General features: G+C 42.4%; 1 protein-coding gene across 1 annotated transcript in view; it reads right to left on the bottom strand.

Moving 5' to 3' along the window:
• Positions 1–6,240: 6,240 nt before the first annotated feature.
• Positions 6,241–18,067, bottom strand: part of LOC135542940 (leucine-rich repeat flightless-interacting protein 2-like) — a 30,358-nt gene continuing 18,531 nt past the window's right edge. The window contains exons 9-18 of the mRNA XM_064970070.1: positions 17,457–17,492; positions 17,217–17,342; positions 15,794–16,057; positions 15,426–15,518; positions 15,055–15,150; positions 14,755–14,893; positions 8,751–8,915; positions 8,515–8,594; positions 8,150–8,254; positions 6,241–7,963 (exon numbers count right to left, since the gene is read on the bottom strand). Coding sequence (XP_064826142.1) covers positions 7,853–7,963; positions 8,150–8,254; positions 8,515–8,594; positions 8,751–8,915; positions 14,755–14,893; positions 15,055–15,150; positions 15,426–15,518; positions 15,794–16,057; positions 17,217–17,342; positions 17,457–17,492 — 1,215 coding nt within the window. The 3' untranslated portion in view covers positions 6,241–7,852. The remainder of the gene's footprint in view (positions 7,964–8,149; positions 8,255–8,514; positions 8,595–8,750; positions 8,916–14,754; positions 14,894–15,054; positions 15,151–15,425; positions 15,519–15,793; positions 16,058–17,216; positions 17,343–17,456; positions 17,493–18,067) is intronic.

Raw genomic sequence — 18,067 nt, 5'->3', positions numbered from 1 at the left:
TGCGTTTCTGTCTAAATGTTTAGTGTCTAGAGCCATGGCATCATAATGATGGTAATAAGAGGTGGATTAATTTGGGTGGGACTGTGTAGGACTTCACTGAAGGCCCAGGCCCCAGAACCACGGCACGCTACTGGGCAGAAGAACGAAATCGTCAGACATGTAGAGTAAATTCAACTTAAGTTTATTCAACATTCTGACTGTTTAGAATTTTTGAATATAAATGTTAGAGAGGAGAGTTGTGGCTTGTCTAGTCCATACTCTGATTCGTAGAGACTAGCTCCCACTGGGCCACTGTTCATGACAAGTCGGAAACTCTGAACCTCTGAGTTCATTTTAACTGAAGTTATTTGCGTCAACGCAGAATTCTGCGTTTGTCACACACAAAAGAGAAGATGAAAGGCAGAAAAAATATATTGCGGTGTTTTGTAAACACATTTCTAAAATGTTTGTAACTTTGTACTTGTTTTTAGACAAATCAAATTCCTGCATTCACAAATGGCCATTCTATCACCCTACTGACTGAATTTCTTCTGTGAAAATTCTCTGGTCAGGTAGCAACTTTAAATGTAGTATTAACTTCAAGCAAAACATTACGAAATGTAGCTAGCTCCATTCTTTCTATGGTAAATATACAAATAAGATGACCATGCAACGTCTTTGCAAGAAATGCCTTGCTCTTTAATTGTAAGCTACTATACTTTGTTTGTGTGGCTGCAAGCCAAGTAATGATGCACATCTGTTGTCATCTGATGAATACGAAGCTACTTTCTGCCGAATGTTTTGCATTCATTTATTTTGTCAGATGAAAAAGCGTAGTAGCACGCCTCTTATCACTCCATTGAAGCAACAACAACAAAACACTTGACTTCCAATATGAATACCAGGTGAAATGGTTTAAAACGCAGAATGATTATTATTGTTATTTTTTATTTGCGTTTTGAAAATGCAGATTTCTGAAAGCTAACGCGACCCTGGAGCTTCCTATTCACCTCATGACGCCTGGCAACAAGGGCACATCAAATGTGTTTACTGTTTTTCTACTTAACGGCCCATTTACAAACAAGCTAAACAGTTAAATATGAATGCAATTAGTCAACTATTAAATAACATCCACATAATTTGAAAGATATATTCATTCTATGCCGAGGAAAATTATTTTAAAAGTACATTTAAAAAAAAGAAAGTAAAAATGCCATTTCATGCATTGATCTTTGATTGAAAAGACATACGGATAAATGTCAATTAGATACAGTTTAATATGCTAACTAGCTAACAGTCTTTCAAATTCTTTGCATGTTATGTAATAGTCTTGAAAAATATAATCAATACTGCAGTTTCTATATAGCAATAGAAGTGAACAAGGGATTCTCGTCAATATTAATCATTTTAATTGTGAATAGAATAAAGAAAATGTAAATAGCTCTGAAGACAGTTTGCTGTACTGCCCTTGCATGTTTTAAATGGACATTTAGTGCTGTTTAGACAAGTAATGAGCTATTCCCCCTCCATCATAATCAGTCCAGTCAGATTGCCCCTACTGACAATACTGAATGACCATGATCTACACTTCAGAAACTGTTAGGATCAACCAACAGCACATAAGAGGTAAATCCTGAAGATGGGCTACCCCATCCTAGACCCCATTATCTTATGTCAGATGGGGCGTATCAGCACCTATCTCATCTGCAACTAAAATCTAATGTATCCTTTCTCCTTCCCTTCAGATTTCCAGCAGTTCATTGTCTCTGAAGAGGAGTTGTCCCCTGTACAGCAACACTGTAAGCAGGATTGGAGCCCCAGTCTGGGGCAAAATGATGAACCCCATACAGATTAAAGAGGAACAGGAAGAACGGAGGATCATCCAGGTGAATGAAGACTCGGTATCCACTGCTGCCTGGGTGAAAATTGACTATGATCAGTACCCAACTCAGTCTTCACAAATCCGAAGTGAAGACTACATAGACAAAACGGCTTCAACTGAACAGATCGAAACAGAACCTAAGGAAGAGGATTCCTCGGAGCCAACCAGCGAATCTCAGCCCCTGCGCAAATCAAAGAGGACACTGACAGAAAAAGACACTATAAGCTCCAAGGTTAAAAACAATCCATGGATCTGAAATCCCCAGTGCATAGGAGGAGTTACACAGAAAAGAGAGAAAGCTTGGAGCTCTGGATTCTCATATGAGGATCCACACAGAGTTGAATCTGCATCATTGTCAGGTTTGTGGCAAAGGTTTTTGCTAATGGTAGAAGTCTGAATGACCATATGAGGACCCACAAAGCGGTGAGATTGCATTGCTGTTGGGACTGTGGCAAAGGTTTTGTTTATGTTAAAGGTCTGAATTGTCATCGGATGATTCACACAAAGGAGAAACTCAAAGGCTGTCATATCAGAGTGAACACCTGAAATCGCATGGAAGGTTTCACACAGGCAAGAATATGCATTATTATACTGATCCACACAGGGGAGAAATCATATCACGAACAGGATTTACTGTAATGTGGCAAATGGTTTTCCCATGTTGAGTATCTGAATTATCACATGAGGATTCACACAGGGGAGAAATCATTTTACTGTAATGATTGTGGATTTTTATTTTATTTTGACAATGGTCTGAAAACGCATATGAAGATTCACACAGGGAAGAAATCATATTGCAGCCAGGTCTGTTTTGCTCAGGATAATTCACTGAGGTATCACATTGGGAATTTTCACTTGGATGGGTAATTTGAATTTGAAATTAGATGGAGGGGCAAAATGTAAAACTTCCGTGGTTCTTTCGGTGAATACAATATGACTTTGGGTTTGTAAATATACTTGCAGGACAACCAATACTAATTATTATAGTTTTACTTTTATTTAACTAGGCAAGTCAGTTAAGAACAATTTCTTATTTTCAATGACAGCCTAGGAACAGTGGGTTAACTACCTGTTCAGGGGCAGAACGACAGATTTGTACCTTGTCAGCTCGGGGATTTGAACTTGCAACCTTCCGGTTACTAGTCCAACGCTCAAACCACTATGCTACCCTGCCACCCCAGTTCGGCATTTACTCATTTACTTTGTTTGATCCATTAGATTGCAGTTCAGTTCAGCCCAGTTGACACTAGTAGCCTTTCTCTACAGGAACCAACTAGAATGTCCCCTAATTTCACCTTTATACATTTATGTACACATCAGTGGAGGCTGGTAGGAGGAACAATAGGAGGCCTGGCTCATTGTAATGGCTGGAATGAAATGAATTAAAACCTAAATCTAGCTTCAGAGCTTTGTCAACACTGATGGCTGGGCAGTAGATTATAAAGGCCAGACACATCTCATCAGTGGTGGCCAGCCCCAACTGCGTGATTCCTTTGCGAGTGGTTGTGTTATAGGTGAACTCCACCACAATCTCACCACCCTGCAGAGAGGAGAAGATACTGCTTTTAGAAAGATCTAATGACTAATAACACCACAGTTGACCTGATCAAGAAGCCACATTGGATGCAGTCTGTCAGTACCATCCGTTTTGTCACCAAAGCACCATATACTACCCACCACTGCGACCTGTACGCTCTCGTTGGCTGGCCCTCGCTTCATACTCATCGCCAAACCCACTGGCTCCAGGTCATCTACAAGTTTCTGCTAGGTAAAGCCCCGCCTTATCTCAGCTCACTGGTCACCATAGCAGCTCCCACTCGTAGCACGCGCTCCAGCAGGTATATTTCACTGGTCACCCCCAAAGCCTATTTCTCCTTTGGCTGCCTTTCCTTCCACTTGTCTGCTGCCAATGACTGGAACAAACTGCAAAAATCACTGAAGCTGGAGACCCATATCTCCCTCACTAGCTTTAAGCCCCAGCTGTCAGAGCAGCTCACAGATCACTGCACCTGTACATAGCCCATCTGTAAACAGCCCATTCAACTACCTCATCCCCATACTGTATTTATCTTGCTCCTTTGCACCCCAGCATCTCTACTTGCACATTCATCTTCTGCACATCTACCATTCCAGTGTTTAATTGGTATATTGTAATTACTTCGCCACCATGGCCTGCTTATTGCCTTAACTCCCTTATCTTACCTCATTTGCACTTTTTGTTTTATTTTTTCTACTGTATTATTGACTATGTTTTTGTTTATTCCATCTGTTGTATGTGTCAAACTGCTATGCTTTATCTTGGCCAGGTCACAGTTGTAAATGAGAACTTGTTCTCACCTAGTCTACCAGGTGAAGAAAAAAATAAAATAATAATCTGCTTATAGTCTGGAACTGTCTGGTTGGTTCAGTGGATAGTCCAGACAATGTAAACCATAATGTCTGTGCCCCACAGAGGTATTGTGGAGATGTTGAAGACTAAAGCTTGGGACCAGGCGTCCATTGCTGAGCATGAGGCCACAATGAAGAAGGTCCCTCAGATTGGGTTTATCAGCAACGAACATGTAAGCATCCACTCAATGACAATGCTGCAACATCCAAACCTACTGTTTATTCTGCTCCTCCTACAGAGTAACTACACCATATATGAGGGAAACATCCTCCACATGATGGCTAGCCCTTCCGTGAGTTGCAGGAGTGATCCAACTGGCCTGAGTCTGTGAAGAGTTAACTGGCAACAATAGCTTCTGGATCAGAAGGCTGAATGTTTTCAAAATGAGTCTCCCATGCAATAGTAGAAAGTGTCAACTGTTTATTCATGATGTATAAAAAATCAATCCATTCAGACACCTTCCTATGATGTATGTTAAATGTCTTACCATGTGCTATAATATTTTTGAGCCTGTCATGCTATTTCACTGAGTTTTTATGAGTTGGCTGGCTAGGTAGACGGTACTAGAGTTTGGCTTTATGGACCCAATAACATTGCAATATGTACAGTTGAATGTTTGTGCTGTAGTGTTTAGGCGTTCCACCTTAAACTTCTAGACCACAGTAAAAGTCCAACCCTTGCTGCCCGAGCTCTTTGTTCAAACTAATTAGTGATTCTATGGCCTTGATTTTTGAATATTCTGTGCATTCTAATTTTGGTTTGACTAAAACCCGTTTCATCCTTGACGAATACCACAAGTAAATTAACAGAATTATTGTCACTGATTTCCTTTTTTTTTCATATTTAACAGTAGACTATTTGCTCCAGCTCTTATTCATTTTTAGTGACTGTCTTTAGCTTTCCTGCTTTATCAATTGTAATATGAACTATCATTTGTATTGTTTTTATCATGCACAGACTTTTGATGCAGATTTTTATTGATGGCAAAATCTGAGAACCGGAACTCTTAACGCTAGAATCCTTTATTTTAACATTGTGTACACCATTTTGATTCTTGGAGAATATATCTTGGGCCTATAAATGCCTCAAGCTTAGTTCAACTATCGTACCCCACCAGAATCCAAAATGTACACCTTTTCTACGCCAGTGTTTGTGCACTGTATCGCCTCAACAGTGTCTGGCCTTTTTCCTCAGCTTTTTATCAAAATGAACACTGTTGCAGAGTATCTTAGATGTGGCCACATGTTGCTGCTGAGAAGGTAATTACATTCATCTCCAATTGCAGCTGACTCTTCATACAGCCTGTGCTGCCTTTCCAGCTGCTTGTCAGCCATCAAGTATTCAAGATGTTTAACTTCAAAATACAAACATCTTCCCTGAATGCTACATTTTGTATCATGATGCAAAATGCATCATACATGGATGAGTTCTGTATTTTGAAAGTTACATATTTTAACTGGATGGCTGACAAGCGAAAACATGTCAATGGAATAACAAAACAAATACGAGTCCCGCCGAGTATTTTCTTAAATGGAGGAAAATGAAACTGATGAACCTACCTGAATTTACCCAACAGAATTAAGGCAGCAGTTGAGAATAAGGTTCGGATAAGAAAATGGTAGTTTTCAATAACTGTGGTCCCCGACGCTGCCACTCGTTGGAGCTGAACCGTTCTAGGCTTTACTTTAGAAACTATCAGTCTGGACAAAGCATCAGTATTATAACACCGGTACTCGGTTCCGGTGAGCTCCTGCCAAAGTCATGCTCAGCACCACAACGGAGAAAGACGTGGCAGTGTAAACACTGTCCCCTGGCAAGTTCTGAATGTCCAAAGTGAAGATATTCTGCTTAACACGGACCGTGTTTCTCTTCAGCATCCCATAATGTGACACGGCATCAGGCTTCTTCCCTCTGCTGGTTGTCATAAATCATGAATGCGTTTGACATCTTTTACCAAACTATTCACATATGGACAAATAACGTTTCAGCAGAGAGTTTGCATTAGTTTAATGTGGTGCTTGTTAATGCTACCTCAAACATCATTTACATCTCTCAAGTAAAGCAAGGACCATACAGCCTCACCTTCCCAAAGACATTTCCAATATTGCACAATGTTTACAATTAGCTTCATTCATGGACAAATAATAGTTTTAAAGCATGTAAACAGCTGGAACTTCGAGCTAGATGTCCGAGCTTAACTAATGTATAGGGGGTAGGAAGGGAAACGTTATGTCCAAAGCACAAGTGAACAACAATGCTATACCCCCCCCCCCTCAATAAGGCATGACATGCTTGAGACTGAGGAGCAGGATAATAAGGGAACAATTCCCTTTATGTCAGAATATAACTGATGTTTTGTTTTATCTGCATGAGATCTGGTTTGTCAGATTGTCGAACATTTACAGCAAGTGTTACTGCGACAGCCGATTTGAATGGTTCGAAAACTGTTGCAGCAGAAGTACATTATTCAACTGATTGTTGGAGTTGTCGTTCCCCAATGAGTCGTTTAAATTGCTCAAGGGAGGACATAGTATTTCAGACGTTAAGACCTGGTGATATTTCTCCTCAAGTACCATTATACTGTTCATCACGTGGCACAAACAATGAGATGTATAGGACAACCCTGATTATCAACTGGTTGGTTCGAGCCCTGAAAGCTGATTGGCTGACAGCCGTAGTATACCACAGGTATGACAAAACATGTATTTTTACTGCTCTAATTACATTGGTAACCCGCTAATAATAACAATAAGGCACCTGGGGGTTTGTGGTATATGGCCAACAAATAGCTCTTAGCCGTGGTATGTTGGCCATATACCACACCTCCTCGGGCCTTATTGCTTAGTTAATGTTGTGCCACGTGTATTTCCACCCATCTGATGTACTTGACATATACCTATGGAGACATACACACAAAAATAAACATCACCTTACACATTAACATCAGAGTTTGGCTTGGGGGACAGGAGGGAGCAGATTGCATTTTCACTTCAAAATATATTGACAATAAAAGAATATACATGAAACACACTCCTTTTTAGTCTTTCTTCCTCTCCGTGGATGGATGCACTTACTGGAGCAGACATGGACCCCAAGTAGCACAGAGAGATAGTGCCATGTGTTACAGAGAACAGAGAGAGATGAATGATTGGGAAGAAATGCTTTAGGGGTAATCATGGCACAGGGCGACGTAAGAGCTATAGGAGGATAGGTCATCTTAAGAGCTATTGGAGGAGGATAGGTCCTCTTAAGAGCTATAAGAGGAGATAGGTCCTCTTTGCTGTTCGTTTGTGCAGAATATTCCCCCTTCACCAGTTAGTTGAGAAGTCCAACCTCTGTCACAGTCAGTGAGGAGTGTTTCCAGGGTCAGTAACACGTTCCCTCTGTGTCTCTTGGTGAATCACTGGATATACTGTACAGATGGGCACAACACTGAATGAATCTGTGATTACAATATGTGTGGATATGTTTCATTGAAGCTTTTGCTCCAGCAAGTCCTCGCTTGGTTTGAATTTTCTGGGTGTGTTTTAATAGAGTGCCTGAAAGATCAAAGGTCATAGGGAGGTCATGGATGCAAATTGCCATGACAACCAATAAGTACATCACTGCTGGGCCAATAGGGCGCTCCGATTAGCCTTCATCTTCTCCAGGCGCTTGGCCAGGTGGCTGTTACTGGCCTCCAGCTCATCAATCCTGTCCAGGGCAGACCTCAGCTAGAGAGAACGGAGAGAAAAGGTTTAGAGTTTGAGACGGGAGAAGCAACCTAAAGGCAACAACATATACCTGGTGTAGACTTGATACCAAAACATGTGGGGTTGACATACTAGATATGACCCAACGACTTGTGGGTTCTGTGATTCTTTGGCTGTTTTTGTAAACCTGACATTATAGTAGCCTACCTCTCTCTGTAGCTTGCGTTTCTCCACTTTGAGCTCGTCCTCTACTTTCTCTGCGCTCTCAGAGGCCGACTTGTAACGAGTCACCTGACCCTCCAACCGGATGATCTGGCCAAGAGAGAAATGAGGGGGTGAATAAATGGATTGATGGATGAAATGTGATGTGCCTCATACTAGACTGAACACGTAACTTACGGGACATATTCCATGGAGCTCCTAGTGGAGAAAATGGTCAATAGTCTCCAACCCAGACTGTACAAGATACTACTTATTATCTCACGTTTACCATGAGGAACGTGATTGGTCAGGTGTTTCATGGATATAGTCATACATGTCTTCCTCTGTCTAGGAACTAAAACGGTACTTACATTCTGTTCCAGGGCTGTGACTTCCTGTTCTGATTTCACCAGTTTAAACTTGAGGTCACTGATTTGCCGGTTGGCATCCCCTGTAGAAGAAGAAATAAAGATAGAAGGATGTGAGTCAAATATTGTTGTATAGGTTTGCATAATGTATACTACACTTATACACTTGACAAAGTACACTAGGGAGACAGCCAGGTAAAAGGCTAGATCTGTCTTAGTAAACGTGAAATGTGACTCACTCTGTAAGTCGAGGATGTGGGGGTCCATGCCGTTCTCAAGTCCGTCCTCCTCAGGACTCAAACCCTCTGTCCCGTTCCTCTGTTTCCCCTCCAGCTGAGACTTCAGCCTCTTCACCTGATCAGCTAAACTCTCCCTCTCATCAACAACTTTCCTCAGTCTCACTTCTGCAAAACAAACAGACAGCTGACTTTGAATCAACAGCATGAATTTCTAACAGTTGGTTAGTAATAGGGTAGTTTGAGTAGTCGAGGTCAGTAATAGGGTAGTTTGAGTAGTCGAGGTCAGTAATAGGGTAGTTTGAGTAGTCGAGGTCAGTAATAGGGTAGTTTGAGTAGTCAAGGTCAGTATAATAGGGTAGTTTGAGTAGTCGAGGTCAGTAATAGAGTAGTTTGAGTAGTCGAGGTCAGTATAATAGAGTAGTTTGAGTAGTCGAGCTCAGTAATAGGGTAGTTTGAGTAGTCGAGGTCAGTAATAGAGTAGTTTAAGTAGTCGAGGTCAGTAATAGAGTAGTTTGAGTAGTCAAGGTCAGTAATAGAGTAGTTTGAGTAGTCGAGGTCAGTAATAGAGTAGTTTGAGTAGTCGAGGTCAGTAATAGAGTAGTTTGAGTAGTCGAGGTCAGTAATAGAGTAGTTTGAGTAGTCGAGGTCAGTAATAGAGTAGTTTTGTACGTCAACATTTACCACACGGTTCAATTAACAGCCTTGTTTTTTTAGTTTCTAATCTGTATTATTTTTTTAATACATACAACACTTTATACTTAATTACCCAGATTTAAAAAAAATAAATATATATATATATATATATACACAGTTCTCGGCAAAAGTTTGGACACACCTACTCATTCAAGGATTTTTCTTTATTTTTACTATTTTCTACATTGTAGAATAATAGTGAAGACATCAAAACTATGAAATAACACATATGGAATCATGTAGTAAGCAAAAAAGTGTTAAACAAATCAAAATATATTTTAGATTTTAGATTCTTCAAAGTAGCCACCCTTTGCCTTGATGAGAGCTTTGCACACTCTTGGTATTCTCTCAACCAGCTTCATGAGGAATGCTTTTCCAACAGCCTTGAAGGAGTTCCCACATATGCTGGGCACTTGTTGCTGCTTTTCCTTCACTGCGGTCCAACTCATCCCAAACCATTTCAATTGGGTTGTCGGGTGATGGTGGAGGCCAGGTCATCTGATGTGCACTCCATCACTCTCCTTGGTAAAATAGCCCTTACACAGCCTGGAGGTGTGTATTAGGTCATTGTCCTGTTGAAAAAACAAATGATAGTCCCACGAAGCGCAAACCAGATGGGATGGCATATCGCTGCAGAATGCTGTGGTAGCCATGCAGGTTAAGTGTGCCTTTAAGTATAAATAATTCACTGACAGTGTCACCAGCAAAGCACCATCACACCCCCTCTTCCATGCTTCATGGTGAGAACCACACATATGGATATCATCCATTCACCTACTCTGTATATCACAAAGACACTGCTGTTGGAACAACAACAAAAATCGCAAATTTGGACTCATCAGACCAAAGGACAGATTTCCACCGGTCTAATGTCCACTGCTCTTGTTTCTTGGCAAGTCTCTTCTTATTATTGGTGTCCTTTAGTAGTGGTTTCTTTGCAGCAATTCAACCATGAAGGCCTGATTCACACAGTCTCCTCTGAACAGTTGATGTTGAGGTGTGTCTGTTACTTGAAATCTGTGAAGAATCTATTTGGGCTGCAATTTCTGAGTCTTGTAACTCTAATGAGCTTACTCTTGGGGTGGCAGGTAGCCTAGTGGTTAGAGTGTTGGACTTGTAACCATAAGGTTGCAAGATCAAATCCCTCAGCTGACAAGGTAAAAATCTGTCATTCCACCCCTGAACAAGGCAGTTAACCCACTCCTAGGCTGTCATTGAAAATAAGAATTTGTTCATAACTGACTTGCCTAGTTTAAATAAAGGTGAAATTTAAAAAAATAAATACTCTGGGTCTGCCTTTCCTGTGGCAGTCCTCATGAGAGCCAGTTTCATCATAGTGCTTGATGGTTTTTGTGACTGCACTTGAATAAATGTAAAACCTTCTTGAAATTTTACGGATTGACTGACCTTAATGTCCTAAAGTAATGATGGACTGTCGTTTTTTTTTTGCTTATTTGAGCTGTTCTTGCCATAATATGGACTTTAACCAAATAGGACTATCTTCACCCCTACCATGTCACAACACAACTGATTGGTTCAAACGCATTACGAAGGAAAGAAATTCCACAAATGAACTTTTAACAAGGCACACCTGTTCATTTAAATGCATTCCAGGTGACAACCTCATGAAGCTAGTTGAGAGAATGCCAAGAGTGTGTAAAGCTGTCATCAATACAAAGAGTGGCTACTTTGAAGAATCTCAAATATAAACAATATGTTGATTTGTTGAACCCTTCTTTACTCCATGATTCATACGTGTGTTATTTCATAGTTGTGATGTCTTCACTATTATTTTAAAATGTAGGAAATAGTAGAAAGAAAACCCCTGGAATGATTAGGTGTGTCCAAACTTTTGACTGGGACTGTATAAATAGACACTATATACTTAATTCATTGCAAAATAAAACATTTCACCCAAATGATCACAATCTGCACTTCATTGAAAACCTGAGAATATGGACACAGTCGCTTACCGCTGAAATACTGTACAGTATGTTGGAGGGACTGTGAGTATGGATGAAAATATTACACATACAACTGAGTGGAGATAACATGTCATGGGATTGATATATTCTCCCACTTATTACCTATTTAATCATGTAATTGTTATCTAGTATGTTGCATGTAAAACCCTGACAGGTGGACAATACAGAATTGTTGTTGTGTAATATAATCCTACCCGCTGTGCATGAATGGAAGCTTGGTGGACAATACAGAATTGTTGTTGTGTAATATAATCCTACCCACTGTGCATGAATGGAAGCTTGGTGGACAATACAGAATTGTTGTTGTGTAATATAATCCTACCCGCTGTGCATGAATGGAAGCTTGGTGGACAATACAGAATTGTTGTTGTGTAATATAATCCTACCCACTGTGCATGAATGGAAGCTTGGTGGACAATACAGAATTGTTGTTGTGTAATATAATCCGACCCGCTGTGCATGAATGGAAGCTTGGTGGACAATACAGAATTGTTGTTGTGTAATATAATCCTACCCGCTGTGCATGAATGGAAGCTTGGTGGACAATACAGAATTGTTGTTGTGTAATATAATCCTACCCGCTGTGCATGAATGGAAGCTTGGTGAGGTTTTATGGAAGCCAGAAATCTGTATGCAATAGTGCAAAATAAAACAAAACCGATCGCTCTTCAACATGGTTAATTTATTCAAGGCACTAAATAAGTCATTAAATAAAACATGTAATTCCTTTGAGTAAAACAAAGAAACCCACAGAGACTGGCTGCAACCCCAGTCAGCAGTCTATTACACATCAAATAACACTTTGAGAGTACAGTGATCGTCAACTAGTTTACTCTGCAAGGATCTTTGCCCTTGCCCTTCCTATTGCCCCTTTGTCCCCTTCTTACACCGCTCTCCTGTTTCTGGGCTTCTTCCACTGGGGGGCGCTCTCTCCCCTCCTCCACCGCCTCGGGTAATGGCTGTATCTCTTGGCCAAGTGCCGAGGGTCCGGGTGAGGAGCTGATGTGCTCTTCTTCTACAGATAGATAGGTTTCCTCCTCTTTCACAAGTCGAACGGCTTCTTCACAGCTGTCTATATATCCAGCGGAGGCCCCATCGTTTAACTCGCTGTCTCCCCCTGCTGGTGAACTTGTTGAAGCCTCCCCCTGTTCTGTCTGTTGCTCCCCCTGAATGGCTTCCTGCTGGAGATTCTCCTCATAGATGTTCTCCTCAATGATGCACCATTCTTCTCTCTCTACACGACTGGGTGATTCCGACTGGATCCTGTCTGGGCTGGGCTCTACCTCCTCTGTCCTGTCTGAGATAACCTCTCCACTAGAGTCGCTGATCCTCTGAGTTCGAGCTTCATCCAGTGAGTTTTCCGTCAGTACTTGATCACTCTCGGATTGTTTACATGTACATTTACAGGTACATCCTTGTTTCTCCCTTGATTCTGCTACATCCATCTTCTGATCACCTTGAACTCCTGGTAAGGTATTTTCTAAGCTGGTCTCTAGCCTCTCTGGTAAATCAGGGATCACATGTTCGTCTAGTCTAGTCTTCCCCTCCTCTGTTATGATAGGTGTAACCATTTTGTCAGAGATAGTGGATGGGGGCTCCTTTGCCTGAAGCTCTTTAGTATTTGGTTCATCTTCCTTCATGCCACATACAGATTCCTGCCAAATCTGATCTGGCTTGCTCTCCACTGAACTCGACTCCAGCTCTTCAACCCTCTCAGATAATTTCTGTCCGTCAGAGTCTGTGATCTTTGGCACAATTTCCACAGAGCTTTCTGTACTGAAATGATCATTCTTATGTTGCTGAAGTTCTAGAGAATTCTGTGTATCTTTCTCAAATTCACTGAAAGTGTTTATTATGAGCGGATCTGTCTTGATTCCAACCTCGTCAGGACATTCAGAGATAAACAGTTCATTAGAGACTGTAGATGAGATAGCAGATGTTCCAGTAGATGTTACTTGGCCAGTCTCTGCCTGATGCTCTGCAGGATGCCCTGGATTATTCTTCATCTCCATCCCTATTGTTTCTGTTTTCTTTAATGATCCCTGAGAGATCTGATTTGGGCTGGTCTTTGCCTCCCCTAGACATACAGAAATCCTCAGAATCATCTCAATCATCTCAGATTCCGTGATCCTTGAGTTTTCTGGAATGACTTGACCTTTAGTCCCAGGATCATACTCCTGGGTGTTCTCTCCTTGCAGGTCACTTTGAGATTCCCTTTGGATTTGACTAAGAGTTGCCTCTGTCTCATCACAGAGATTTGGGCCAGAGATGTCCTGCTCTTCAAAGTCAGTAGACACAGCTGTGAGAAGCTCTGTGTTTTCCCGTCCTTTCTCAAGGTTTGTGTTTTCCTCACATTGTCCGTCAGTGCCACCGCTTACTGGTACAGCTTCCTTGTTACTTTCTCCACTGTTTTCCTCATTCTCTGCCTGTTCCTGGGATTCTGGTTCAAATCCTCTTTGATTCAACCCCTCTCCATTGTCACTGCCACCTGTATATTCCTTTTGAACCAAAATGTCTCCTCTAAGTTCAGCAGGTTCCACCAGGGTTTCTGTGTCGCAGTATTGGGGTTTCTCTACTTCATATTCAATCTGAGTCTCTTTGTCACCAAAATGCACCAAAATGGCTTCTTCAGGTACAGCAACATCCACCTGGGTCTCTTGGTCACAGTACTTGGACTGCTCTGCTTCAGTGTCTGTTTGTTGCTGCAGGCTGTCATTCAACTTGTCTTGGTTCAACTTGTCCGAAGATTCTATCTCCAGTAGTGCCCTCTCCTGGTCATGTGAGTAGTTGTCAGCCTCATGTAGAAGTCTGCCTCCCCCTGGTGTCCTCACCTCGCCAAGGTCCAACTGCATCTCTGGTGCTTCGCCTGGAAGATCACAGGGAATAGATTGGAGGGCCAGACACAGGTCATTCTTCAGCGTCTGACAGTGCAAGCAGGGAAATTCAATGATCGCTGGAGGGGAATTAATTTGGAGACATTTGTAGAGAATAGAATCAAGGCCTTGATCCCGGCTGAATTAGAATGCAGAATCAGCAACTGACTCAGCAGGATTAATTAACATTATGATGATAATCCCACGGAGGACAATAGTGAAAAACAATGATGTCAGAAAAAAGAAAAAGCAAGTCAACCATAATCGTTTTGTATCCCATCATGCAACACAAACATAACCCTGACATTTCTGACGGTGATTCATCCGAATGACAGAAGACAAGTGAAATAAAACACATGACTGCACAATATCATTCAACATGATTCGAGTAGGATGGTGGTAAATAAGCAGAGATCAGATATGAGCAACTGCACCGGTGGGTTATTTTCTTACCAAGCATGCTCTCCCCACCATGAGATGGCTGGGACTCCTGAGCCAATCGGGAGGTAGAGTCTGCACTGCGAGGCCCGTCAATCATCTGTCCTGCATCCCCATTGGTGGTTACTTCAGGTGACAGCACTATCCCATGTTTCTGATTTGGGAGAGAAGGAGTCAAATAAAGCTGAATAATCTTTCAGAAAGTCTTTTTCCATTAGAACTTCCTATTGTCAGTGTTTGCTGACATGTGCACGGAGGCCCTCCTGAAGTCATGATGAGGAAACCTTCCCTCAGCAGTACTTCAAGGTGCTGTACCTTCAGAGTGTCTTTGAGGTGGACCACCTGATCCCTGAGCTTATCCCGCTCATCCCGCACGCCGGCGTCTGAGAATTCCCTCTGTCTCTCTAAGGCCTGAGCCATACCCAAGCAGCAGCAGCAGGGGGAGGAGAAGAAGGAGGAGGAGGAAGAGGAGGAGGAGGAAGAGTGGGTAAAGAAGGGAAGGATAAACACAGTAAAGGAAGAGAGAAGCATTGAGGGGAAAAAAGAGATACAGTGAAAATGTCTTGGTTAGTTTGGAGCGTTAAACTTGAGTAGCTGACAGAGGAACGGAAGCGTTTCCTGTAGAACTTCCTGGAACAATGATCCGGCTAACGGTTTGGGGTTCACCCTCTATTCCGCGAGCGTACCCCAATCTTTTTCTCCTTCCATCCGAGGGTCTCCTGCAGGTCGGAGATCTCCCTAACACAGCTGTCCCGTTTGAGACGGAGCTGGCCCACCTCCTGGCCACGGGACGAAAGCAAGATGGAGGAGAAGAAGGGACAGAGGAGAAGGAACAGAGGAGAAGGGACAGAGGAGAAGGGACAGAGGAGAAGGGACAGAGGAGAAGGGAGGGACAATCAGCATGCAGAGAGTTTGCAGCGGGAAAAGAGACTACAGCAAGTTTAGCAAGAGACCTAAGTTAGATCTACGTTAGTGTGATGTTCTGAGTGGAAGTACTGTTTTTGTTACCGTATAGTTGTTAGCAGGAAGTCTTTGCGATGACCTGAGTACTCACGGTTAACAGTTCTTCACTCTGTTTCAGCGTCTCTCTCATCTCGTTAAACTGGCGCTGCAGAACACTGTGGGCGTGCCTCTCCCTCTCAAACTCCTTGGCCTTGTCGTTGTACTCTCGTTTCGACTCGTACAGCTGCTCCTCCAGCTCAATGAGCGAGTCCTTCAGCGTGTCCACCTGGTACATGAGGTTGGACTTCTCGTTGTGTAGCTGGGCGTTGGACACCATGGCCTTACGGTACTTCTCCTCAGACTCCACCAGGGAGTCCTGTTGAGAGACAAAATGGAGGACAGTGGAGGGGTGAGAGGTCAGGGGAGAAACAAAGCAAAACAGTTAAGCAGTTAATATCTCAAAAACAACTACACAGACGTTGTTTGTCTTCAACCGTGGAATAGTTACTGTAGTAATCAGAAGTGTTTCTGGAGTCAACAAAATAATTGTAAAAACATGGACATTAGACCATGGACCATCTCTTTCCCAGATATACTGTATGGTCCATGGACCATCTCTTTCCCAGATATACTGTATGGTCCATGGACCATCTCTTTCCCAGATATACTGTATGGTCCATGGACCATCTCTTTCCCAGATATACTGTATGATGGACATTAGACCATGGACCATCTCTTTCCCACCCATCTCTTCTCCCCAGATATACTGTATGGTCCATGGACCATCTCTTTCCCAGATATACTGTATGGTCCATGGACATTCTCTTTCCCAGACCATGGATGGACCATCTCTTTCCCAGATATACTGTATGGTCCATGGACATCTCTTTCCCAGATATACTGTATGGTCCATGGACCATCTCTTTCCCAGATATACTGTATGGTCCATGGACATTAGACCATGGACCATCTCTTTCCCAGATATACTGTATGGTCCATGGACATTAGACCATGGACCATCTCTTTCCCAGATATACTGTATGGTCCATGGACCATCTCTTTCCCAGATATACTGTATGGTCCATGGACCATCTCTTTCCCAGATATACTGTATGGTCCATGGACATTAGATATACCATGGTCCATGGACCATCTCTTCCCATGGACCATCTCTTTCCCAGATATACTGTATGGTCCATGGACATTAGACCATGGACCATCTCTTTCCCAGATATACTGTATGGTCCATGGACCATCTCTTTCCCAGATATACTGTATGGTCCATGGACATTAGACCATGGACCATCTCTTTCCCAGATATACTCGACATGGATGGACCATCTCTCTCTACTGTATGATAGACCATGGTCTCTTCCCAGATATACTGAGGTGTCACAGCTGGACCATCTCTTTCCCATGCCATTAGACCATGGACCATCTCTTTCCCAGATATACTATGGACATTAGACCATGGACCATCTCTTCCCCAGATATACTGTATGGTCCTACTCATAGATGTATCTCTATGGTCCTACCTTTATCTCTCGAATGGAGGCCTCTGTCTCTACTGAGATAGAGGTGTCACAGCTGCCTCTGCGAGAGGAGGGCCCTCCCAGCGATGCTAGAGTGGCTGCTGAGAGGGTAGAGGCAGTCCTGGAACCCTGGGAGGAAACAGGACAGGGCCGTCTTGAAGGCTGTTTCACAACAGTCACATTCCCTACTTCATCTTTAACAGATTAAAAGCTGGAGTTTCAGATCAGGTGTGTGACCCGTACCTTTTCCAGGAAGTCCCTGTCTGGTCTCTCCTCCACCTGTAGAGGGTCAAACAACTTGGTTACTCTTAGGAGAGGAGATACACATATTTACAATGTCACAAATGGAGTTGATTGACACACCGGAAGTCCAGGCCATGCTCATACTGTATCCGTCTGTCACGCCCTGGCCTTAGTATTTTGTGTTTTCTTTATTATTTTGGTCAGGCCAGGGTGTGACATGGGTATTTATGTGGTGTGTTTTGTCTAGTTTTTTTTTTGTAGGTTATAGGATTGTGGTTTAGTGAAGTAGTCTAGGTCAGTCTATGGCTGCCTAAATATGGTTCCCAATCAGAGACAACGATAAACACCTGCCTCTGATTGAGAACCACTCTAGGCAACCATATTCTTTGAGTGTTTCGTGGGTGTTTGTTCCTGTCTCTGTGTTTGTTGCACCAGATAGGGCTGTTTCGGTTTTTCACGTTTCTTGTTTTGTATATTGTTAATTTTTCACATTTTATTAAAGCTGTATAAAGATAACTACGCTGCATTTTGGTCCTCCTGTCTTTCAACAGAGGAAAACCGTAACAGAATCACCCACCACAACAGGACCAAGCGGCGTGGTGACAGGCAGC

The sequence above is a fragment of the Oncorhynchus masou genome, chromosome 7 (genome assembly GCF_036934945.1).
Source record: "Oncorhynchus masou masou isolate Uvic2021 chromosome 7, UVic_Omas_1.1, whole genome shotgun sequence".
Classification (NCBI taxonomy): domain Eukaryota; kingdom Metazoa; phylum Chordata; class Actinopteri; order Salmoniformes; family Salmonidae; genus Oncorhynchus; species Oncorhynchus masou.
Note: the sequence above shows the minus strand (reverse complement) of the source record. Positions and strands in the feature narration are given on the sequence as shown.